Genomic DNA, 26,232 nt, shown 5'->3' with positions numbered 1-26,232 from the left:
AGGTGAGGGGGGTGCACGCCGCACCGGGTGACACCTTTTCCACGGGATGACACCGGACCCGCTCCACCATGGGGGGACTGACCGTTCGGGCACTGCCCGAGGGCCCGGGGTCATTACAGGGCCCCATGAGAGGCTCAGTCCGTCCCTGTATGTGCCGCTTCTGAAATAAACAAGCATTGAGGGGAGCATTGAGCATTGAGGCAGGCACTTCGGACACCTCTCCTCCACGGAGTTTCAGCAGAGGGGCAGGTCCACATCCCTGCCACGGGTGCTGAAGTCGGAGAGCTGGAGGGATGGAGCTGGAGCAGAGTATGCAGCAGGTCAGTGTGTAATCCCCGAACCCTCGTGACAGCACTGCAACTTCATGTAGTAGGTAAGGGGGAGAGAGAGAGGGGGAAGAAGAAGGGCAGAGAGAGAGAGATGGGAGAGAGAGGGGGAAGAAGAAGGGCAGAGAGAGAGATGGGAGAGAGAGGGGGGCTTGCTTTAAAACTTACCTTTTTGTGGAGCTCATGGCGAGATCAGTTAACCCCGTATAGGTTGCAAGCCGTCGATCCCCGCAGGATGGATCGGATCTGCGGATTGGGGAGGATAATGGATCTGACTCTGATCCATTATGCTGAAGCCGCGGATCCGATTCATCCTGCGAGGATCGTTGGAGGGGGTGTCACCAAGTGTTAACGCTCCGGGTGACACCAACCCTAGGGGCGACACTGCACCCACTACCTGTAGTTATTTATTATTACCACATTTTGCTTAAATGTGACCAACCAGATTTTGTCAGATGCTTGAAAATAAAAATGAAATGTTTATTTATGAACAAACAAGGAAACAATAAAATTTGTGCATAAAAAGAACTGAATGTCTGATTGCTTTTTGCAAACAAAATAGTTGATATCTACACCTGCCAAACTCACACGGCACTTACCGTTCACAGATAAAGCGCATTTCCTCATATTAATCAGAACAAGTTGATATGTAATATGTAAAAGAAACAACATCACAACGAGCTTGGTGCAGCCTTGGAATAAACAATATGACATTGGAACAATAAAATGTAAATGCGTATGTTGTATAACTGTTGACCCTTTTCTAGGGACCAATCAGAGAGAAGAAAGGATTGTATTCTGCTGAGGATTACTAAATACAACAATACTTCAGAGTTTATAAATTCAATATAAAGCTACACTATATAGCCAACAGTTTGTGGACACCTGATTGTTACACCTATGCTAAAATTGTTAAAATTTTGGCTATATTCATCTATTCTATTTTTTCTATTTTATTCTATTTTATTCTATTCTATTCTTTTATTTTCTGTTCTATTCTTTACTATTCTATTCTATTAAATTTGATTCTATTCTTTTTTATCCTATTCTATTCTAATCTATTCTTTTTGAAATAAAAATTTCAGAATATTCCTTTTATTTTATTCTATTCTAATTTTGAAATTTGTATTTTGAAAGATGGCTATATTCTTTCTATTTTATTCTACTTGAAATTCAAATTTTGGAAGATGGCTATATTCTTTGAAATTTGTATTTCAAAAGATGGCTATATTCTTTCTATTTTATTCTATTTGAAATTCAAATTTTGGAAGATGGCTATATTCTTTCTTTTTTATTCTAGTTTTTTTCAATTCTTTTATTTTCTGTTCTATTCTATTCTAAATTAAAAATGTGGAAGACAGCTATATTCTTTTTATTTTTTTTCTATTCTATTGTATTCAAATTTTGAAATACTGTTATATTCTTTCTATTTTGGTCAATTCCATTCTATTCGAATTTCAAAATTTTAATTTTGGAAGACAGCTATATTCTTTTTATTTCATTCTATTCCATGCTTTTCAATTCAATTCTATTCTACTCTTTTTGACGTTCTAATTTCGGAAGACGGTTATATTCTAATCAGGGGCGGACTGACCATTTGGAAACTCGGGCACTGCCCGAGGGCCCGGGGTCAGTAGGGGGCCCCATGAGATGCCCCTGGTACCTTTTTCATAGGCTTTTTTGAGTTTGGGGAAGGACACAGGGGCCCCATGATCCCTTATTGCCCGGGGCCCCATGAGTTGTCAGTCCGCCCCTGATTCTAATACTCCCAGTCTTTGAAGAAATCAGAAATAGTCAGCAATATGTCTACATTTTCAATTTGTTTTCGAATTCTATTTCGTTTTCAAATTTGTTTCCAATTCGGATAATTTGTTAATTTGGACGAAATTTAGTTTCGTTATTCAAGATTCGTTTAAACTTGTTCCCTTGTTCCCCTTCAAATACATCCAGATCTCCGAATATTGAACATTTCGTCTGAATTTCAATTCAGAACGAAAAGAACCGCACAGGTCTGACACGGAATGATATTTCATGCAGACTTCACAGACAGCTATGCAAATGTTTTAAATAAATGTAACAGTTTGGTATTTTAGAGGAAATAAACACGCTCAGAAACAGATGGTTCTGTTATGGATTATCAAGGCTGTCCAAGCTTTGTTTTGGCAAGAATCATCCGGTATCACTGTACAAACTTAATTCATCAATGAGCGATGACAATTAGTACTCGTTCAACAGTCCAAGGAAGCTGATTAGAAGGAGATAGGACACTGTATAAAATTCGACCAATCCCCGAGACATCAGGCATTTCTATAAAGAGCGCACCATGGATCTGCACAATCAAGAAACCCCAAGAAGACATTTTATATTCCTACTTTTCATGGCAATGATTGATGCTGGTAAAGAAAATATGTTTCTAACTTCATATATGAGCTTTTAAGTTTCAAGTGGTAAATATTATATTTAGACATACGGTATTTCACTAACACATATTGGGCAGCACAGTGGCAAAATGGTTAGCACTTCCACCTGGCAGTACTAGGGTTGTTGGTTCAAATCCCAACCATGACACTGCCTGGAGTTTGCATGTTCTGCCTGTGTGGGTTTCATTTGGGTACTCTGGTTTCCTCCCACCCTCCAAAGACATGCTGGTAGGTTTATTGGCTCCTGTCTAAATTGTCCCTAGTATGTGTATGTATGAATGTGAGTTAGGGACCTTAGATTGATGTATAAAAAGTAGTATAAGCGCCTTAGTAGGAGTCAACAAGCTGCTATGCACAGAAAAAAGGTACCAATGACCTATAGAGAAGACAATGTATATAAATAGTGCAGCGCTTATAAATGATAGGTAAGCAGAAAAGAACAATAAGTCCTTAATAGATCAAATATTAAATATAAAAAATTGTATAAAGTTAAAGGATTTAATTTTCGCAAAAAAAAGGGGTGTCCTCCTGTGTAATCCTGGTGGGTGCTGTCCCTCCTGGTGGCCTGGGTAGTGGGTGGTATTCCGTCCTCAAAGCAGGTCTGCGGGCTAGAGCACTCCCCCAGGGGGCAACAAGAACACTCCCATAGTGTAGTAAGTTATAAAGGCTTTATTAAAAATGCATCAGGGTAAACACAGAAATAATAACGTTGCAGACAGTAGTCTTGTTGCCCCCTGGGGGAGTGCTCTAGCCCGCAGACCTGCTTTGAGGATGGAATACCACCCACTACCCAGGCCATCAGGAGGGACAGCACCCACCAGGATTACACAGGAGGACTCCCCCTTTTTTTGCGAAAGAGGACCACCTACCCGGGACCCTAAAGAGGGAGGACCACCCATTACCAAGCATCAGGATAATTGTATATAAGGCGCATTTAATATGCGCGTCCGGTGAGTGCGCATTTCATTACCACTATCACAGGGATATCCAAGTCATCTTGTTTTCTCATATTCACCAATATATTTGCTGGACTGTTCTATATCCTTTAATTTTATACAATTTTTATATTTAATATTTGATCTATTAAGGACTTATTGTTCTTTTCTGCTTACCTATCATTTATAGGGACCTTAGATTGTACACCCCTTCAGAGTTAGGGACTGATGTGAATGTACAATATATATGTAAAGCGCTGCGTAAATTGACGGCGCTATGTAAGTACCTGAAATAAATAAATACGGCAATGTCACATACTCATGTCTGATATCACAGAGGTCTGTAGGTAACGACAGTGAGCGGTTAATTCTGATTTTTTTAAAGCCAATCACCATTATTTCCAGTGGGACAAGCCAGGCACTGTCTGTGTTTTTCTAATCTGCAGACTTTAACCCTAGGTTCACACCCATGCAGGTTTCGTTTGAGGCATTTCTGCATTGCGTTCTTGCAGTGTATTTGATGCGTTTTGCATCTTTTTTTTCTCACTTTTTTATTTCTCTTGTTGCTAGGCAGATTTTAAATGCATCAAAAACCTTGCAAAAACGCAATACATGTTTTTCTGCAGCATTCCCATTGAAGTCTATAGAACCAAAAATGTAATGTTTTGCGTTCAAAAAAGTCCCTGACCTTTTCCAAAAAAAACCACATCGGGTGAAAGCACAGAGATGTGAACGTGTCCCATAGGAAATCATGTTAAATGGACTGTACTGCGTTTCTGCAAAACACTGCAGAAAACGCTTAGGTCCGTGTTTTTATACAGCGTTTTTAGCCATTTTTGAGCTTTGGCAGTTTTTTTATTAGCCAATAGAGACAAATAATATCTATTGCATCATTTGTTGCTATTTTTTTTGTTTTTTTAGTTTTTTTTTCATTATTATTATTATTATTCATTTATTATTATTTATTTATATTATAGTATTTTATTTAAAGTATTTTATTTAATTTTTTCCTTTTTTTTTTACTTTCTATTTATTTATTTATTTATTTGTTAGGGTTAGGGTGAAATTAATATTATTATTAATAATAGTACTAGTAATAGGAATAAAATAGGAATAAGAATACAATAGGAATAAAATAGTAATAATAGTAATAGGAATAAAATAGTAATCATAGTAATAGGAATAAAATAGTAATAATAGTAATAAAATAATAATAATAGGAATAGGAATAAAATAGTAATAATAGTAATAAAATAATAATAATAGGAATAGGAATAAAATAGTAATAATAGTAATAAAATAATAATAATAGGAATAGGAATAAAATAGTAATAATAGTAAAAAAATAATAATAATAGTAATAAAATAATAATAATAATAGGAATAGGAATAAAATAGTAATAATAGTAATAAAATAATAATAATAGGAATAGGAATAAAATAATAATAATAGGAATAGGGATAAAATAATAATAATAATAGCAATAGGAATAAAATAATAATAATAATAAACTTGTAATAAAATAATAATACTAGGAATAGGAATAAAATAATAATAATAAACTTGTAATAAAATAATAATTATTTAGAACCTTAACTCCCTAAAACCTAAAAAAGTAATACAATTTTTTGTATTCTTATTATTATAATTATTATTATTGTATTTTTTTGTTCGGGTGTTTGATTATTATTATTAATACTACTACTAATAATAATAATAATAATAATAGTACTGTATTTACCTTTTTTTTAAGGCTAGGGGTTAATTGTTATTTATTTAATATTTATTTATCATATTTTTTTTTATTTATATGTGTATTTATTTGATTTATTGTACATTTATTTATTCATATATTATTACTTTTTACAAAAAAAAGTTTCATTTGAGCAGAAAATTGCGCAAAACACATGGCAAAACGTGCAAAACCGTGCCAATTGCGTGTTTCTATTCCGTTCTATGGGAATAAAAACGCACAAAAAACGTGACAATTTGAGCCACAAAAGTAACTCCAAAACTTTTTTGAGCTTCAGACGTTCTGCTTCAGGGGACTTGGTGTGGAAATGTGAACCATCTCCATAGAGTAATACTGATTTTTTTCCCCCTGAGCGTTTCGGATCTTCGAGCATCGCCCTACAAAACCCTCAGGTGTGAATGCCACCTTATTTCCACTGTGTACTTGACTGTTCACTTGGAAGCCCAAACCTATTTAGCAAGTTAGGAGGTCTACAGTATGTATAAAATATTTGATGTGTGACACATATTTGCACAATCCCCTTATTTTATCTATTCTGTGTAATTCCTATATCATCAGTGCCATCTAGTGACCACAATACATTTTTTTCCTGATGGAGGTATTTCTGGCAAAAAAAATGCCTTCTGACCGCTAGGTGGCAGCGGTGATACACAATTCACACATTATAGAATAAGTAAGACAATTTTTACCCTGATGATGCTTGTCACAGCCACACATCAAATGTTTTATCCATCGACCCCCTAATGGTCCATTTATTATTATTATTATACAGGATTTATGGCGCCAACAGTTTGCTCAGCACTTTACAATATAACGGGAGACAATACAGCAACAATACAGTTCAATACAAGAGGGATAGGGTTAATAGTTTTCACACAAAATTCACAGGATGTTCACCCAGAACTGACACATCTTTCTAATTTGATTTAATTAGTAAAATATGTGAATCTAAAAGCTTTGTGAATCTTGTGTGAAAAAAATATATATAACTAGACCCCTTAAAGTGTATGTCAGCACAAAATGAAAACATATGCAGTACGTTTCTGCAATATATTCACATTCTTTATGTTTTATCCTTTATAAAGACGTTGTAAGTACAGAAAATACTTAGTAATCTGCGAGAAAATAAACCAAGTATTGAATTTTCTGTAATAGACTGACAATGCAATACCCTTTCCTGGACTGAAATACCAAAAGATGGTGTCAGCCCTGCCCAGTAGACTTTTGCTAAACTACACAACCCTCTTCCTCTCCTCGTCTCCCCTACATTGGCAGGATTTTTTCTGTAGTTCAGAGCTAGGGGGACTGATGGCTGCTAGGCACTGCTGGGCACAGGTGGGTGGCACTGATGGGTACAGGTGAGCTGCACTGCTGGGCACAAGTGGATGGCACTGCTGGGCAGCACTGATGGTTGGCACTGCTAGGCACAGGTGAGTGGCACTGCTGAGCACAGGTGGGTGGTACTGCTAGGCACAGGTGGGTGGCACTGATGGGTACAGGTGAGCTGCACTGCTGGGCACAGGTGGATGGCACTGCTGGGCAGCACTGATGGTTGGCACTGCTAGGCACAGGTGAGTGGTACTGCTGAGCACAGGTGGGTGGCACTGCTAGGCACAAATGGGTGACACTGCTGAGCACAGGTAGGTGGCACTGCTAGGCACAGTTGGGTGGTACTGCTAGGCACTGCTGGGCACAGGTGGGTGGTACTGCTAGGCACAGGTGGGTGGCACTGATGGGTACAGGTGCGCGGCACTGATGGGTACAGGTGGCTGGCACTGCTGGGCACAGGTGGGTGGCACTGCTAGGCACAGGTGGGTGGCAGTGATGGGTACAAGCGGGCGGCACTGATAATCAGGGCACTGTTCATCAGTGACATGATGATCAGTGCCAATCACTTCTCTGACAATTGCCGGTTATCGGCAGTACTTTCCTCACGCTGTGACTGCAGCCGATAACCGGCAATTCTATTTACCCGGTGATATGCTGTGTCATTGGACACAGCTGATCACGTGGTAAAAGGCCACTGGGGAGCGCAGGGGGCGTGTTTTGGGAAGACGTCCTCCCAGAACCAGACAACTGTGCTGTAGCTGTCTTTCGGCTATAGTGTGGTAGGGAAGAAGTTAAAGTGGTTGTAAACCCTTACATACACCAAATGAAGTGGCTGGCTTCAGATCATACTCAGATATAAAATAGATCCTCCTACATAAGGTGTACCTGTTTATCTGCAGTATTCTCCTGATCAAACTGCTGCATTATTAAAGCTTGTCTTAGAGTTCAGAAAAAAAAGCGGTGGAGAGCTGAAATAACACTCTGCAGAGCTCAGTGAGGAGAGCTCTGAGAGCTGATTGGTGGAAGGAGACACACACCCCCTCCACACAGCACACAGGAACAGAACAGAGGCTGTCAATGAGCTGGAGGGCCCTCCCCTGTCACCATTTCTCTCTTGGTGTCAGAAAACTTGTTAGAAGCAACTCATGCTGATAGCAGAGGAATGAAGCAGCAGACAGAAATGACACTTAGTGCTCTGGATTAAGACAAGTACACACTATAGAGAGATAAGCTTTGGTCATATTTCATGTCTGAGGTTTACAACCAGGTGATTGGCTATTTCAGATAACTGATTAGTGGCTGGATTTTTCTTATGGGACAGCAGATGAAGAAATATAGATGGGACAAGTTGGAAGCAGAAGGAATTAGCAGTTGGGTGGGGAAATAACCCACAAAATTTGGTCTATATTCAAATGTTACCATAAAGAAATGTTCGTATTGTTTGCGAAAATGGATAAGTAAAAAAAATAATAGAAAGGCTGAAACATCTACTTTTCCTGCAGCTAATACTGCTGAAAATTTACTTGAGAGCAGGGGCGGATTGACCATTTGGAAACTCGGGCACTGCCTGAGGGCCCCGGGCGCAGTAGAGGGCCCCATGAGATGCCCCTGGTACCTTTTTCATAGGCTTTTTTGAGTTCGGGCAAGGACACAGGGCCCCATGATCCCCTATTGCCCGGGGACCCCATGAGTGCTTGAGAGTTGGCCACATGACCACAAGCCAAGGTATCTGATTATACCACCCCTACTGAAGAAGAAAACCAACCAATCTAAATTCAGATCCAGATGTCTGGGCTTTAAAGGGTAACTCCACTTTCATGGGAAAAAATAGCAAATAAAAAAAAAATGTATATGACATATACACTTGCAACACAAGTCATATTGTATTGTATTCTCCTCATCAGTAATACTTTTTGGAAAACTTTTTGTAATCCCACAGGACGGGCTCAGACAAGATTTGTAACAACCTTGATGGAAAATTATTATGTATCTAAAGAAACAACATTCCAGCTCTATCTTGTCACCTACAATAAACCAGCCACAGTCACTGTAATGGTGTCCCAGCCAGAATTCAACCAGACCGTGCACATTGAGAGGGACAGTTATGACCTGGTGACCCTCAACTACACCTATATGATAACAGAAAAAGATGTGACTTATAAGGCTGTCCTGATCCAATCAGATGCTGCTCTATCTGTCCTTGGTTTTTACACAGCCAGAGGCACTGCTGATGCCATGACCTGCCTACCTGTAGAAGACCTGGGCACAGAATATTACATATCAACTGCTGAATCAGGACAGGCAAAACAATTTGCTGTGGCCAACGGACTGGAAGATACGGCTCTGGTCAATGTAACCGTCTCAGGATCCCTCGTGTATAAAGGGTTGGAGTACACTACAGGACAGTCATTTTCTTTTAGTCTCAAATACAAACAATCAATTCAGTTTCAAAGTTCTTCTGACCTGACTGGCACTAGAGTCTCATCCACGGTTCCTGTAGCAGTCTTCAGTGGCCATAAATGCTTCAAGGGGATAAACGCCGCCTGTGATACCTTGGTTGAGCAGTTGTATCCTGTGTCTAAGTGGGGCCATTTTTTTGTTGTGGCTCCTTTCTTGAATCACACTCAAGATACTGTTACTGTGATAGCATCAAGTTCTGAAACCCAAGTATTTGTTGAGAGTGCAATGGAACCCAAGGAGTACTTCATTGAGAATGCCGGAACCCCTATTCAAATCGGTTTGAAGGAAATGTCTACCATTAATGCTTCTAAACCTATTATGGTCACCTATCTTTTTCAAGAACAGAAGTCTGGTGGCGTAGTTGCTAATTATGACCCCTTTTTTGTTACCAACCCACCTTCTTTAGTAGGAAGAAGATATTATAAATTTGTAACACAAAAAATATACTTCAATTATCTTTTGATTGTGACTCAGGCCACGTCAACAGATGGGTTCTACCTGGATCACCACCCGCTGAGCCTGTATAGTTTCTCCGTACAATATTACAGCGGTTACAGTGCATTCAATGTCTTTTTGGATAAAAGTGAAGGACAACATGTAGTGTATCATGACTCAACTCCCTTTACAATTTATGTCTACGGTGTTGAAAGTGTTACTTCATATGGATACTCTATGGGCCAAGAAACTGTATCTCCAGGTAGACTTTTGTTTGGTCAAAGCAGTACTAAAGGTTTATCCAAAGAAATGTTTGCATGCCAGGCTGAGGCATTTGCCACAATACCAACTGCTATATGGGTAAAGTTGTAAAATAAACTGCCTTCAGGGCACCTCTTTTTAAGAGGAAGGTAATTTATGACCAAAGACGTTAACATGATGATTAAGATTCCTTGAATGGAATCTGATGTTACTAGGGGCGGACTGACAACTCATGGGGCCCCTGGGCAATAGGGGATCATGGGGCCCCTGTGTCCTTGCCCAAACTCAGAAAAGCCTATGAAAAAGATACCAGGGGCATCTCATGGGGCCCCCTACTGACCCCGGGCCCTCGGGCGGTGCCCGAGTTTCCAAATGCTCAGTTCGTCCCTGGATGTTATATATCCATGAAAACTTATCTATCTTATAATAACATGCCCTTAACTTTGTTCATTAATGTAAAAAAACAGCTTGAAAATTTATGTACATTTATGTATTTGTTTAGCTTTTTTAGAGTGGGGAAAGTTTACAACCAATGTCAGGTTTTAATTGCTTAAAAAAGCATGAGTGGAAGGCATGCAGAGTTGGTTTTGTTTTTCAATGCGAGAGCTGGCCATGATAAAATGTACAGTGACTCTGGATGGGCAACTGAAAGGGGATTTATATATGCCACAGATGAATTCAATAGAATATAGAGAAAACAAGATAAAATACACCAATAATTCCACCATAGATTTCCAAAGGTAACAAGTCAGTGCTGGTTTGAATTAGACCTGCATGGGTCAAATGAAGGGTGATTCAACCCTTTTCCCCCATAAGTGCGTGGCTAGGAGCAGTATGGTGAGGCGTCAGTAATTACACAGTCCAGTTGTATTGAAGGAATGGCCCAACTATAAACTCGATAAATAAATAAATAACTTTACAAACAACCCAGTGGAGAGAGTACCATGCCTGGAAACACTCATGGTTCTGTGTGCAGGTTGGAGATACAGCAGGCTCAGATGCACAGGCTCAGACAGCATGTCTCAGAGGGCAGAATGAGGCCTGGCCAGTCTGGTCTCAATAGGTAGGCTTTAGGAAAGAGTGGCATATGCCTAGCCTGTCCCTACTTGTCTGGAACCTTCCCTGCCTCTAATCACTTTCCCTGACAGACAGGAGCTCTATCCCTACAAAATCCACTTCGTGCCAAAACCTGGGAGCAGGGACCTAAAGAGCCTCTGTTGACCCAACATGGCTGCCAGGAGTCACCTGGATGCAGCATAGCCAACCGGAACGCTACCCCAGGGGCCCAGGAAACAACAGAGAAACCAGATTTCTCCTGACATCCTCTCCAGCTGCAGTACTGCTTTGGTTGAGCGCAGGGGCGGACTGACCATTTGGAAACTTGAGCACTGCCCGAGGGCCTGGGGTCAGTAGGGGGCCCCATGAGATGCCCCTGGTACTTTTTTCATAGGCTTTTTTGAGTTTGGGAAAGGACACAGGGGCCCCATGATCCCCTATTGCCCGGGGGCCACATGAGTTGTCAGTCTGCCCCTGGCTGAGCGCCACTTACTGTGTAGGAAGCTGACTGCACCTGCCTACAAGTTCTTCAAGCCTGACTGTTTAAGAGTCCTAAAGAAGAATGACAACTGAGGAAACATATTGAACATGTATCTCTAGACTTATATGATGACATAAATACTTTTGGGCTCCTAAACCTAGGGATTTTATTGCAGTTGTTTTTCCTAATTGGGAGGTTGCTTGAAAAACAAGTGCTTTCTTGTCTTTAATAATTTTAGGGTCAGATATATTCCGTGGGTACATCCAACTCATGGCGGCTGAAGTCTGAGCATGGGTTTGGAAGTGTTTTGTAAAACACAGAAGTTTCCCAAACACATATGAATTGATACCAGGCCTGGACTGGGACAAAAAAAATAAATTGCCTGGACATTTTAAACTGAGCAGTCCGGGGGAAAGAGGAGGGGTGGCTTTTGTTTGCGGGGGGCAGTTAGTGACGGGATATTCAGGGTCCTTTGCACTGTAATGTAAGGGGACACTGTGACATAAAGGGGACTGCACTGTAAGCAGTTGTTTATTAGTGGTGCTGTATATATATAAATGTTCGATTTTTATTCATATACTCACACTTGCACAGAAGAACAATTTATTTATTGTTTTCCCTTTAGGGTGGAATAAGCACCGACTATTTATATTGATTTATATACATAACCTACTTGGTATTTCACTTGGCAGTTTGCTTTTTTGTCAGATGCACCTTTGCCAACACCCACAGAAGGCTATGAACCAGAGGGAACACTCCATTGTCTTTCTAATGGTGCTGAATATCAGCTTCCTCTCCATAAGGTAGTTGAAGCTCACCTAGATGTGTCTGATATACACCTCGAAGATCCTCTGTGCCAGGCGGTGGCCGACGAACATTTTGCTTTCATTAAAATACCATTCAGTGGATGTGGATCCAATGTTCTGGTGAGGTTTATGGAATTCTTGATACCCTGCAAAACGACAGATTCAAAGTGGACCTTGCAGTAAAATGTGAGGTCCGCATATTAGGTCTGGGTCCCCTGTAATAATTGCTGCAGGATAGTACTTTAAAAATGTATCTGTACCGTCTACATTGTGGGGCACTATGTCACTATCCTTCTGGCAAGGTGTCAGGAATGGACTCAGCACTGGTGGTGGGACTCACCTGCCGTGTGGGCTGCAGTACCAGGGCTGACCAGCGGGTGCTCTCAGCAGCCAGAAGCTCACTCCTGCAATCAGCCAACACCTGGGGCTGATTGCAGGAGGTGTATTTAAGGAATGGCCAGACCTGCAGTCAGTGCCTTGGTGTATGTTTCCCATGAGCCCCTGTACCTGGTATCCTGTTTTCCTGCCTATCTACCTAGTTGCTGACCCTGCTTTGATCCTGACCTCTGCTGACCGTCTCCTGTTGAACCCCTGGCTTGCCTGACCATCCTTCTGCCTGATCCTCTGTACCGCGCTGCCCGTGAGTTACTGAACCCAGCTTGTGACCCTGACTATTCTCTGCCTGCTCCTCCGGTACCTCACTGCCCGCACGTTGCTGACCTGGCCTGCCTGACTACGCCTGACACTACCCAGACGATCCATCCATCCCGCACGGATCCAGTCACTATTGTCCAAACCTGCCAGCCCCTTCACATCAGGCTTTCCACCGGTACATACCCTCGGCGAACCCCTCTACCACAGTTGGGTGCACTCAGGGGCCGCGACCTGGTCTCAGTCCTGCGCCAAGTCCATCCCCACCATCAGGGGCTCTGGTGAAAAGGCAGACTGGGGCTTAGACTCCACGCCCTGGGGAATCCTGGTCTGTGGGTCACTAGAGATCCCGCCGGGCGGTGCCTGACAGTACCTTATGGCCCGCCTGACCATTCCACCTCTCCAGCCCTGACTACGCCTGTGTTCCTGAAGCCTGCTACTTCCCTGTGTCAGTCCACACATTTCTGGTCACACCCCGATCCCTGACACAAGGTTCCTCGGAAATGCAGAGCAGCTCACATTTTGCAAGAAGACATTCCTGTCTAGTGTCTTCCCATGAAATTTGGAATTCTGTAAATTTTCCAGGACTTCCTCTTACAGGTACATTTTGGAGTACTATCATGCAGTGGCTTTCATAAAGGGAGAATACCCAGATCCATACCTCTCAACTGTCCCTGATTTCGAGGGACTGTCTCTGATTTGGAATAAAGTCCCCCTTTCCTCCTCATTTGTCTCTCATTTTGGTCTGATCTATATAATTGTATATAAAATAAGCTATTTATCTTTAAAAAAGAGTTTTACAGTGCTAAAGTTTCATTCAAATTCTAAAATGTTGCATTTGTAAACTTCAAAAGCCAGTATAAAAGAATAGTAGCAGTAAAAACAAACAAAAAAAAGCTCTTGTAGGTTTAATTAGATTTTTTATGTCTAATTCACCTTTAAGAGGGCGTGGCAGGGGGGCTGTCCTATGTCTATATACATTCGCTAATAGGTGTCCCTCATTCCGATCTCAAAATGTTGTGAGGTATGCAGACCTAATAAGCGGACCTTACATTTTACCGCATGGTCTGCTTTAAGCCAAATTGAATGGATCAAAATTTAGCACAGTAAGTATATTTCCTTGAAAGCATTAGCAGTTAATGTAATGATTTTTCTTTTTGACTCCAAAGGTTACGTATTTGCATTTTTATATCTTTCGATGAAAATTTCATGTATTGGATATATTGTATGTTTATCTTCTTTCCAAATGCATGCATTTGTTGTATAAAGTTTGAAGTTTAAGTAATACCCTTTATAACCCAACTTCAGTTATTATAGATGGAAGCTTTCGTGATGCCTTGGATCCGTTCTTTAGGCTTTATGAGCTTGAAGGCATCCCCCAAGTTTGCGTCTTTAAAAACTTAAGTTGGTCGATAAAGAGTACCGTTTTAACCCCAAACGTTTTGCATTAGTTTATGGCTAGCTTGGTACAATGCTCTGCTACTGCCATGTACTGTACTTATTGTGTCATGTGTGCCCAGTGCATGGACATTTACACATGTTCTTACAGAGTGAAGATGGAAAAACCTACTATGAAAACACAGTCTATGGAACGATCCCCGGGACCAGCATCCATCGTATTGAAATCCCTGTGAAGTGTGAAATGCAGATGAACGAGACCCTTGGGATGAGCCTTCACCCTAAAGTGACTGACGTAGTCTCTCTAGGTCATTATAATGTTTCTCTGCAACTCTATCAGTCCGAAGACTTCAGTGATCTGATTACCACGTATCCTTATGAGGTTGACATCCATGGACGCTTGTATGTGGAATTTAAAGTGGTGTCCAGCGACCAGAATCTGCAGATACTAGTCGAAAACTGTAAAGCTTCTCCATCACTAGAAGACAATGAGCAAAACTACCATCTCATCCAACAAGGGTAACTATCCTGTAGGTAGAGCTCAACCTTTCATTGCTTCTTATATTCCTGCATTCTTTTTATGTTAAATTCCCTTTACTCCTTAGATGCCCCCAAGACACAACTTTGCAGACTCATGCAGTTTCCGACCAGAGGCTACAGCGCTTCAGCCTCCATGTTTTTAAATTCAACAGTTTTGAGGAGGTATACCTGTCCTGCAATGTCATTGTCTGCCATAATGGAACCTCTCCAAATCGCTGTACCCAAGGATGCCACAATGCAAGGCACAGACGTGACACTCATCGCTCTGCAGTACATTTGGCCGCAGCCAAGTTGTCTCAGGGACCCATTGTGTTTAAATCTGGTGAGGTTTTCAGTTTCATTTTAAGTTCATTCCACCTCTGAGCCCAATACAGTTTCTTTTGTCATCTCAACAACGAACTGTACCCTGTTTAGGCACATTACCTACGGGAGAAATGACCATGTACAGATGTGTTACCTACATAACAATTTAGAGGAAAAGTCAAGGAAAGATATAGTTAGTTTGCAGGCAGCTAGGCAAAATAATTTCCCCAGCCAGACTTCAGACATCATGGGAGGTTGTGGCCTGTGGAGGAGATAAGGTCATGCGAAAGAGGTGGCCCAGCTTAGCAAATTCAAGGGGCTAATGAGGGTAGTTGGTGGTTTTTTTAAATTGCTTGAGCTTGTGCTTTCATGAAAGTTGGTATTAGTGTCTTCTCAGCTCCATTCACCTAAAATGGAATATACAGTCGGTTTAAACTATTGTTTTGCAGGCTAAATCTAACAGATTATTATTATTATAATACAGGACTTATATAGCACCAACAGTTTGCATAGCACTTTACAGCATAAAGGGAGACAGTACAGCTACAATACAATTAAAACAAAAGGATTAAGAGGGTCCTACTAAGAGTAAAATCTAATAGGGTTCATGCTAAGCTGTGTGGATGGACAAATCCTTTCTGCTGGTCTCTTGTACACTGACAGTCGGCACCTGTAGTCATCAATATACCCCAACAATGATAATTGCCTAATTGGCTACATTCACTGTTCGGTCAACAATTTTCTGCCTGGCTGCTCCGATCTTCAGGTTGAAGTTTGTTGAGCTGGACTGTGCTGGCAGGGCCACCCATGGATCGAATTTTGACCCCATGTACATAAATAATTGCAAAGTACACACAGAAAATATTTAAAAACATTAGCTCATATTCTATATTCTCGTTAAGGAAAATGTGTGTTTTGTTCATGCAGGGCAAAGCAATAGGTTTCCTTTCTACCCCCCCCCCCCCCAACAGCAGCACATACTCATCTTTCCTTCTCTCCCCTGCTGCTCCATTCAGAAAGCAGTACTAAATAAAATACCCGGTACCCCCATGTGAAGAGGATGTCATCCACAACCCATTTTCAATGCCCTGGCTGAGGGAAGAAGGTTCTCACCCAAGATGTGACGGTACATTGCCCCATCCATCGTCCCTTTGATGCGGTGCAGTTGTCCTGTCCCCTTAGCAGAAAAACACCCCCAAAGCAGAATGTTTCCACCACCATGTTTGACAGTTGGGATGGTGTCCTTGGGGTCAAAGGCAGCATTCCTCCTCCCCCAAACACGATGAGTTGAGTTGATATTTTAACATATATTTTTACATATATTTGTAAATGCATTCCAAAAATGTAGATTTTTATTTCTAAAGACATGCAGTATATTTGAAATGTATTTTTAACAATATTTTTCATATATATATATATATATATATATATATATAGTCCAGTTCCCATAATCCATCCACAATAGTGTCATGCACATAAAGCAAGTGTTAGCGGGAGTACATAAGACAGGATGAGGGGTGAAAGATAAAAAAAAAAATCTAATAAAATCCATCCCACCAGATATGCCATGATTCAGGTGACTAAAAACTTTCAACCATACATTCATAATACCATTTTTTTTTTTCAGGTGAACTTCAGACCTCACATTCCTTTCCTTCCTTTGTGCTTGTGGCTGTGATCGGTGTGATGGCTTTATTAACTGTGCTGGCCTTGGTGATTCAGAAGCGCGTTTTAAAAAGTCGGGACTACACCCTGCTGCAGTGTACAGAAGACTGAGACACTCTCATGTGGACCTGTCATCGATGTGACAGATTAAACCTATTTTTGTTTGTGTAATCCTGAGATTACAAGTCATTAAAAATGTAGGGCAAAGTATATCAGTTGTGGGTTTAGGGTCCTGAGATCTCAAGGTTTTTATTTCTTTTTTTGTCTTTTTGTTGAACCCAATAGACATGGAGCTTAAATACAGTATGTAAATGCTATAACACTTAACCATGGCCTAATTATCATCAATGCACATCTGTAGAGACACCGCTTCAAGTGCCCAAAGCAATCCCCTTTTCCGGAATCACCGCTTTCACACACAACATTTTTTTGCTTTACTGACCATACCTGGCTTAGAATATAAATTATGATGTGTAATGCAATGTATTCGAGAAGACTATATTCCTACTAATCATGGAAAAAATGTGTATCTGATAGTGATGGGCCGAACATCTCCTTGTTTGATTTGCGGTCAAACATTCGAACCTAACATTAGATCAACCGCGATCTTCAAACTTAATGCAAGTCTATGGGACTCGAACTTGTACATTCAAAAGTGCCCATTTTGAAGGTTTCTATGCACATTATTGGCCATAAAAGGGGTATGGGTACTCAGGTACTGCCCTGAGAGACATGAATCAGAGGAAAAAAATTCAAAAAGTACAATTTTTGAAGGGCAGTCATTTTTCATTGATTGAAGTAAAAAACAAAAAAACTATTCCTTTAAATATCATATCTGGGGGGTCCTCCTACTACCTGCAAAGTTGCAAACAAAACAAACAAACAAAAAAAAACAGCATGCTTTCCCCCCTGATCCCTACCAGACCCTTTAGGCCTGGTAGGAAAGTTAGGAGGGACCCCACATTATTTTTTTTTTTTAAGTGTGTGAGGTTCCCCCTAAAAGCCACACCAAGCCCTTCAGGCCTGGTAGGACTTTTAAGAGGAATCCCACCCCCAAAACCCTTGATCCGAGCACAAGCCTCCACAGGCCATAAAAGTGGGGGGGGGGGGCAAGCGCACCCCCTCCCCCCTGAACCGTACCAGGCCACATTTCATCAACATGGGGGGGTGTTTTGGGTAGGAGGGCTCAGGGGACAAGGGCCTCTTCCCCACATCCCTGGGCTTTGGTTGTTGGGATTTGCAGGGGGTGACTTATCAGAATCTGGAAGCCCTCTGTAACAAGGGGGCCCCCAGATCCCGGTCTCCCCTCTTGTGAATGAGTATGGGGTACATAGCACCTCTTCCCATTCCCCAAATGTGTACACTGTGAATAAAAACACAACTACAGTTTTTGACAAGTCCTTTATTTTAAAAAAAAGCGCCAAAAAAATGGTTTTATCATTGTAATCCGTCCTCAATCACAGCATCCAGAGTTGTCACGTCGACTCGCCGAACTGAAAAATAAAAAACCTGACGCCCGCTCACCCGTCTGCACCCAGCGAGCACTCGCCGCTGTCTGACATTTGCGAGTAGAATGTAAACAATTGGGCGGAGCTAGCAGTGACGTCACCACTAGCTCCGCTCAATTGTGCTCTGATTGGCCAAAGCATTGTACCTGACAGGTGTACGGCTTTGGCCAATCATAATGCACTGTCAGAGCGCAGTGCATTGTGGGGCGCAGTGGGCGAACAGCCCGCTGAACACCCTTACCGTTCGTGTTTTCACCAAACACAAATGGCTGATGGTCGTGTCGAACTTACGTTCGACTCAGACATCAAGGACATCACTAGTATCTGATAGCTACAGGAAAAAGTCACCTCTTCACCTCTGCTGTCCAAAGGCAAACATCTACTACGGTTCTTGAGCAAATATGAATGAAAATACAAAAAATGCCACCACACAGCAGTTTAGAAAAGACCCTATCATACAGACAGCTATCTAGCACAAAAAAACTGTGATTCACCCACAGACACAATTTCCAATAATAATTATATACATATGTGCAGTGTTCAAAGTATTGATAATATAAATATACCCTACTTGCACAAACACACAATACTCATAAAAGTGCATAGATCCACATTAATGGTAAGTGAATATACACTAATATTCAAAATTCAATGTGCATCTTGTAAAAATCAATTAGTATTCCAGAAATGTATCTTTATGATGGTCCACAATGCATCCATTGAAGAAATGATTGTTTCAACACAGCCATTTATTAAAATGAATCCTTGTGAAAAAATTGTTGTAAGAGAAGCTCAATGTGTATTGGAACCAGAAGACCAAAGGCTCACTGCAAGATGTGCGCACTCACACACACACATGATACTGCCACTGGCACTAAATGGCCTATTAAAGCTGGACTATGACATGAACAGTTTGCTGAGTGGCCTTCAGCTCGTTCCTGCTTTACTTAAGCCATGACCTGCTATAGCTTCCTTCCAATTGCTTGACTTAGCTTGTCCCTGACCTGTCTCTGGGTTCCTGCGTGCCTGTTATGACCTTGTTTTGTACTCTGACTCTGCTCGTCTTGCACTTCTGTACCTCGCTGACTTGTATCCTGACTCTGCCTCTACCTGATGTTCCTATACCTCGCTGCCCATTTTTGTACTGATCTGGGCTTTTATCCTGCCTCTGCCTGATGTTCCTGTACCCCCCTGATCAGTTGTGTACCGATCCTGGCTTGTATCCTGACTCTGCCTCTGCCTCTGCCTCTGCCTGATGTTCCTGTACCCACCTGCTCAGTTGTGTACCGATCCTGGCTTGTATCCTGACTTTGCCTCTGCCTCTGCCAGATGTTCCTGTACCCACCTGCTCAGTTGTGTACCGATCTTGACTTGTATCCTGCCTCTGCCTAATGTTCCTATACTTCGCTGCCCATTTTTGTACTGATCTGGGCTTTTATCCTGCCTCTGCCTGATGTTCCTGTCCCCCCCTGCTCAGTTGTGTCCGGATCCTGGCTTGTATCCTGACTCTGCCTCTGCCTGATGTTCCTGTACCTCCCTGCTCAGTTGTGTCCGGATCCTGGCTTGTATCCTGACTCTGCCTCTGCCTGATGTTCCTGTACCTCCCTGCTCAGTTGTGTACCGATCTTGGCTTGTATCCTGCCTCTGCCTAATGTTCCTGTACCTCGCTGCTCAGTTGTATACCGATCTTGGCTTCTATCCTGACACTGTCTCTGCCTGATGTTCCTGTACCTCCCTGCTCAGTTGTGTACCAATCTTGGCTTGTATCCTGACTCTGCCTCTGCCTGATGTTCCTGTACCTCACGGTTCAGTTGTGTACTGATCTTGACTTGTATCCTGACTCTACCTCTGCCAGATGTTACTGTACCTCGCTACTCAGTTCTGTACCGATATTGGCTTCTATCCTGACTCTGCCTCTGCCTGATGTTCCTGTACCTCCCTGCTCAGTTGTGTACCAATCTTGGTTTGTATCCTGACCCTGGCTCTGCCTGATCTTCCAGTACCTCGCTGCTCAGTTGTGTACCGATCTTGGCTTCTATCCTGACTCTACCTCTGCCTGATGTTCCTGTACCTCACTGCTCAGTTGTGTGCCGATCTTGGCTTCTATCCTGACTCTGCCTCTACCTGATGTCGCTGTCCATTACACTGGTCCTCTTGCCACTCTGTATCCTCACACTTCCTGTCAACACTACTAGGGGTGTTGAACAAGAGGTGCAAAAGAAGCCCCCTCTCCAGCTCGATCTTCACCAGGTACATGACAGTTGTGACGAGAAGTTTACGGTGCCACTTCAAGACAGACAGAACAAAAGTTATCTTGCCGGTATGCAGAAAGCGGGAGCCGGTGTTACAATGCTAATCCAAAAGCATTGGTCATCAGAGAGGATGAAGTTATGATGACGAAACGCATCGGGATGGAGCTAGACAGTGCAGTGTGGGAGTCCAGGAATACCTCTACATAGAGCTGCCAGCTGTATACTCTAAAGTGAGAACATGCTTACTTGGCTGTGTGGCTTCACCACACTGACAGTTCTTATTTTAACTTAAATACGTTTTATTGCAATAAATGGCTGCACTGAAACTATATCACATTATGTAAGAATCCTCTTTTTTTGATGACATCCCATCCTCCTTGGGCTACACACTCAGGGAATTTAGGATTACTTCCCAGGACTATTTATGCTGTTTTGCCTATTTTGAGAAAGACTGCCATCTTGCATTGGTAAGAGCAGGTCTGATTGCTTGGTGAAGGGCATCACTGATGATCGTGGTGGTCTACTTAAACATTCATAGGGTGAATTGATTTATTACCAGCATGGAATGTTGGCTTTATAAAGAATGATTATATAAGAAAATGAACTAGATATTTATTAACACTTTAAAGATCAATTACTTGTATTTAGGAGTGTGTCTAGGGACACAGGCTGGTATCAGAGTGCTTATTTATCTGTGAACACATTTTTAAATTGTATTAAGACACACTATAGTATTTGTTTTACGCTATTTTTAACATTTATTTATTTCAGGTACTTATATAGTGCCGTCAATTTACGCAGCGCTTTACATACATATTATACATTCACATCAGTCCCTAACCCTCAAAGGGTGTACAATCTAAGGTCCCTAGCTTACATTCATACTAGGGACAATTTAGACAGGATCCAATTCACCTACCAGCATGTCTTTGGAGTGTGGGAGAAAACCAGAGTACCCAGAGGAAACCCATGCAGGCACAGGGAGAACATGCAAACTCCAGGCAGGAGATGACATGCCTGGGATTCAAACCAACAACCCTAGTACAGCCAGGCAGAAGTGCTAACCATTTAGCCACTATGCTGCCAACATTTGAGCACTTATATTTTTGTGGACACTTCTTTATTGGATTAGGACACATTTTAGTGTTATGATAAATGTTTACTTTAGTGAGATTTTCAGTTCAGTAAAAATAATACCTATGGCTGTAATTATTTATTATTACTATATATTTATTATATACTAAATACATATACATACATATTTCGCTGAAATATGACCAATCAATCATTGTTAGGTTTTGGTAAATTTGAGAGGAATGTTTATTTATACCAAAACAAGCAAGAAATAAAATGCATGAAAGGACTTGAATGTCTGATTGCTTTTTGAAAACAAAATAGTTCATATCTACACCTGTCATACTCACATAGCACTTACCATTAACAAATCAAGATCGTTTCCTCGTATTACTCAGAAAATAGTGATATGTAATATGTAAAAGAAACATCTAGCCGAACTTGGTGCAGATTTGGAGAGAACAATTTAAAATCTAAATGGCTTACAACCATGGCTTACGCATTTCTGGGAACCCGTCAGATATAAGGAAGGACGGTATGCCACTGAGGACCAAAAAAGTACAACTATAGTTCAGAGTTTATAAACTCAGCTTAAAGCTACACAATATAGCCAAATGTTTTAGACACCTGATTGTCCAAATCAAATCCATGATTGTTAATATGAAGTTAGACCATCTCTGTGGCTATAACAGCTTTCACTCTTCTAGAAAGGAAGGTCCGGAGTAAGAAGAAAAGAAGACCTGAACGAAGGGCCGGCATGACAGGGGTTAAAGGATCTCGGGATGGGCAGAGTCCCATTAGCATAAGGGGGAGTTAAAATAGTTAAGGAAGGAGTGGGGGAGACAGGAGGGGTGGTCTTACAGGCTGTGGCAGTTGGTTTTTCAGTCTGAAGAGAGTTTTCAAAGGGCAAACTTCATTCCCGCCCACCCATTTGATGGTTTGTCTTGCTGGTGGTTGTGCCATATTGGTGCTGGGGGAGGTCCTTGTTGGTTAATGTGGGCACAAGAAAAGGCATTTTGTAGGAACCCGTCTAAGGTACGGCTTCCAAATGTTCTGGTAGGGGTATCTGCGGTGATGTCTCCGAGTCGGTGATGTTGCGGCTGGAGGCCTACTTAAGCAGGATGCAGATATTCATTTTTCTTGATGCCTATTGGGACCTTGAAAGAACATATGTTTATACAATGTTTTCTGTTATTTAAAAATCTTATTTATTGATGGTTGTAATAAAAGGCTGTTTTTTGGGCCATTAACTCCATTTGTTGTCTGTGTGGTTACTTAGGTTAAGTATGGGGGGTAGGTATTGGTTTAGTGGGACTTACAAGCCATCTTTAGTATCCTGGTCAAGGTTTCCACATGATTTTGGAGTGTGTCTGGGGTAATTTCAGCTAAAAGAACCTTTGTGAGGTCAGGTACTAATGTTGGATGAGAAGAACTGGCTCATGATCAGCATTCCAATTCATGCCAAAGGTTTTTAGTTGGGTTGAGGTCCAGGCTTTGTGCAGGCAACTTGAGCTTCTCCACACCAAACTTGTCAAACCAAGTCTTTCTGGAAATGACTGTGCACAGGGGCACAATATGCTGGAACAGAAAAGGGTCTTCACCAACCTCCTACCAGAAGGTTGGAAGCCCAGGTTTGTCTACAATGTCTTTGTATGGTGCCTCATGGATAGTGTCCTTTACTGGAAACACCTCAACACTATAATTTGAAGGAGTGGTCACATGCTTTTGATCAGTTAGTGTATAGCGTGAGCTTTTCATTGGAGTTAGGCGCGTTTGTTCCACAATAAAAATTGTGCAAATGTATGTCACCATATAACGTGCAACATAAAAGGTAATGAATACATTTTCAGTCTTGTGACAAGGGCATACCTTAGCTTTGAAACATATAGCACGGAGTTTCTTATGAGTGGAAAACTTCCTATATCTAGGTTCACACTTGAGTGTTGCTTCATCGTTTGTTTTCAGCGCATTTGTTATGCACTTTTCTACATATGTTTTTCGTACCATTTTGACATGTTTTCAGGCAGAGGTATTTTTGTTTAGGAAAATTAAATGCAGGTTACTAGTAGGAGGAGATGGCTATTAGGCACAAAAGCTCTCGAAGAAAATGTGTTGCATGTGTTTTTTCAGACACTCCCATTAAAGCCTATGGTGCAAAAAAAATATGCTTGCCTGCCCATAAGCAGCTTCTGTACTTTTTTGACACGACCAGGGGCGGACTGACAATTCATGGGGCCCCCGGGCAATAGGGGATCATGGGGCCCCTTGTGTCCTTGCCCAAACTCAAAAAAGCCTATGAAAAAGGTATCAGGGGCATCTCATGGGGCCCCCTACTGACCCCGGGCCCTCGGGCAGTGCCCGAGTTTCCAAATGGTCAGTCCACCCCTGGACACGACAATTGATAACATTGCTCAGATGTGACCAAACCCTATAGAATAAAATAGAAATCTAGTGTCAAGCATTAAACACTTTTTGGAAAGGTGCTTCAGGTGTGATTTGGGGCCTAAAAGATATATGGTTAATCACTTGATCAGCCTGTGACGTGGTTTGGCAGTGGATTACACTGTAACAAATGTAACAGTAACTGGTATTTTTCGATTGCTATGCATCAGTTGAGGTGGTATATCTACCCAACATTTTTTGCTAGGCTCGGACCTACCATTAATCACTGTCCCAGTTTTATAACTGTGAGGACCCCTCCTGGTAATATTTACAAATCATGTTGCCCTAACTACACCTGTATGATGAAGCTCATTTGGACAAGCTCCTGTGATTATTTCAGTAAAAATTAATACTATAATGCAGACATTCTCAACTAGCTCAACCAGGGTCCCAGGGTTCCCCCAGAGGCTGCTAGGAGTTTCTTGAGATGTGGTTGATTGACCTCCAATCTGATGGTGGTTTCATAGTTCCAAGGCCAAAACCACTTGGCAATGGCAGTATTCCTGAGTGTAGCTCGGGGTAAAGTTTCAGCACCACAAGCGGTAACCCCGAGCTACACTCAGGAATACACTGCAGCGTTGCTCCGGGATCTGTTCTTCTCTTACCTTGTCCTGCGCTCCCGCGATGTCCCCCCTGCAGTGTCCCCGGCAATGTCCTCTGGCGGATGCCGGCATCTGTCTTTTGGGTTCCGCCCCCTGCGATGTCGGGACGTACGGGGGACGGAACGGCGGGAAATTTGAAAATGACAAAAAGTGACATTCACTAAATTCACTAAAATCGCATAGTATAACATTCCTGTATCAATCCATTTCACATACATTTTGTCCCGAGTGCTTTGTCCTGTGTCCTGCCTGCATTTTTACTGTTCTTTCTGCCTGGAAACTGAGAAACATCCATGGCGTCCAAAAAGCGTCCCTTTAGGTCAAAATCGGTTTTAGACCGGCTAGAGAACAGCGATAGTAAATCAGAACCACTTGCAGAATTGAGTGATAATGATTCGTGGGGGAAATTCCTCATCAGACACTGAAAACAATTTTGCGACTTTGCTCAGCGATGTGCGAACTTGGCGCTATATTTCACATTTCAGTGTTTTTGGTTTGATTATATTATTGAATTAAATTTATTATTATTATATTATTATTTTTTAAGATTATTTATGAAATTATAATTTCGTGTTTCAAGTTTTCTCCTCCCCGGGATGTTTACTAGACTCTTGTTCGGACAGATTTCAGTGAGTTATTCCTAAAAATTACAGGCCTACAATTAAAAAAATACATATTTCCATGCAAAAAAATTTACTGCTTTGAGCACAGAAATATGGACATAATCAGACCGCTAGGGAGGTTAATAATCCATTTAACTATCTTGTAGGGAGCATTCTTCTTATTGATCACTAATGTATGGAACATTCTTCCCATTGACCATCAATGTAAGGAGCATTCTTCCCACCATCGGCAATGTACTATGCTGCACAGTTACTGGCAGGTCTCCCAAAAGTAGGTTTACACCCACCCGTGAGTTCTTGGATTATGTGGAATAGCCACATAAAAAAAATATTACCCAAATTAGTTTATAACCAAAAAATTATAATTTTTCAAAAAACATTTTTACATTTTTTTGTTAAATTATTATTTATGTTTTTTTTCCTTTTATTATACTGTCACCCTAGCAGTACAGTGTCACTACTTTTTGGGGGTGATGAAGATTTTTTTTTTTTTTACACTGATTGCTTTTACACCCACAAAGGCTCCTTCTCTCTGGCTGCTTTCCTGCAGCCATTGAGAAATACTGTGAGAGCTGTGATTGGTCACAGCTTGTTACATGGTACAAGGCTGTTGTGAATAGCCCTGTACCATGTGATCTCTGTGATCATTCACAGGTTCCACACGTAGTAAGCAATGATGTCAGCAAGTGACATCACGTTTACTACTGTTCATTTGATCACTGATTGGGCAATCAGTGATCACATGAATCGGGACCTCACGGAGAGGTCCCGTACAGTGATCAGAGGACACAGCGGGCACCGGATCGCGGCGCCGCGTGCTCCCAGGGAGCGCGCACAAGCAGGCAGGACGTTTATAAACGGCCACCCACCCCTGCACTGCTCCCGTCCGTCCGTATATGTACATGGGCTGG

The 26,232-nt window shown here is 41.7% G+C and overlaps 1 protein-coding gene across 1 annotated transcript; it reads left to right on the top strand.

The window, feature by feature from the left end:
• The first annotated feature begins 2,649 nt into the window (after window positions 1-2,649).
• On the top strand, window positions 2,650-17,147 carry LOC149467087 (peptidylaminoacyl-L/D-isomerase-like). Its single transcript, XM_089672302.1, has 6 exons — window positions 2,650-2,722; window positions 8,704-9,921; window positions 12,166-12,383; window positions 14,464-14,831; window positions 14,918-15,174; window positions 16,783-17,147. Exons 1-6 carry the CDS (start codon window positions 2,650-2,652, stop codon window positions 16,929-16,931), a joined length of 2,283 nt encoding a protein of 760 aa, XP_089528428.1. The 3' UTR covers window positions 16,932-17,147.
• Window positions 17,148-26,232: the final 9,085 nt, after the last annotated feature.

This window comes from Staurois parvus, unplaced genomic scaffold (assembly GCF_062004578.1).
Source record: "Staurois parvus isolate SC_StPar_1 unplaced genomic scaffold, SC_StPar_1.0 ptg000124l, whole genome shotgun sequence".
In the NCBI taxonomy this organism is placed as follows: domain Eukaryota; kingdom Metazoa; phylum Chordata; class Amphibia; order Anura; family Ranidae; genus Staurois; species Staurois parvus.
The sequence above is the reverse complement of the archived record's forward strand: the minus strand, read 5'-3'. Positions and strand labels throughout refer to the sequence as shown.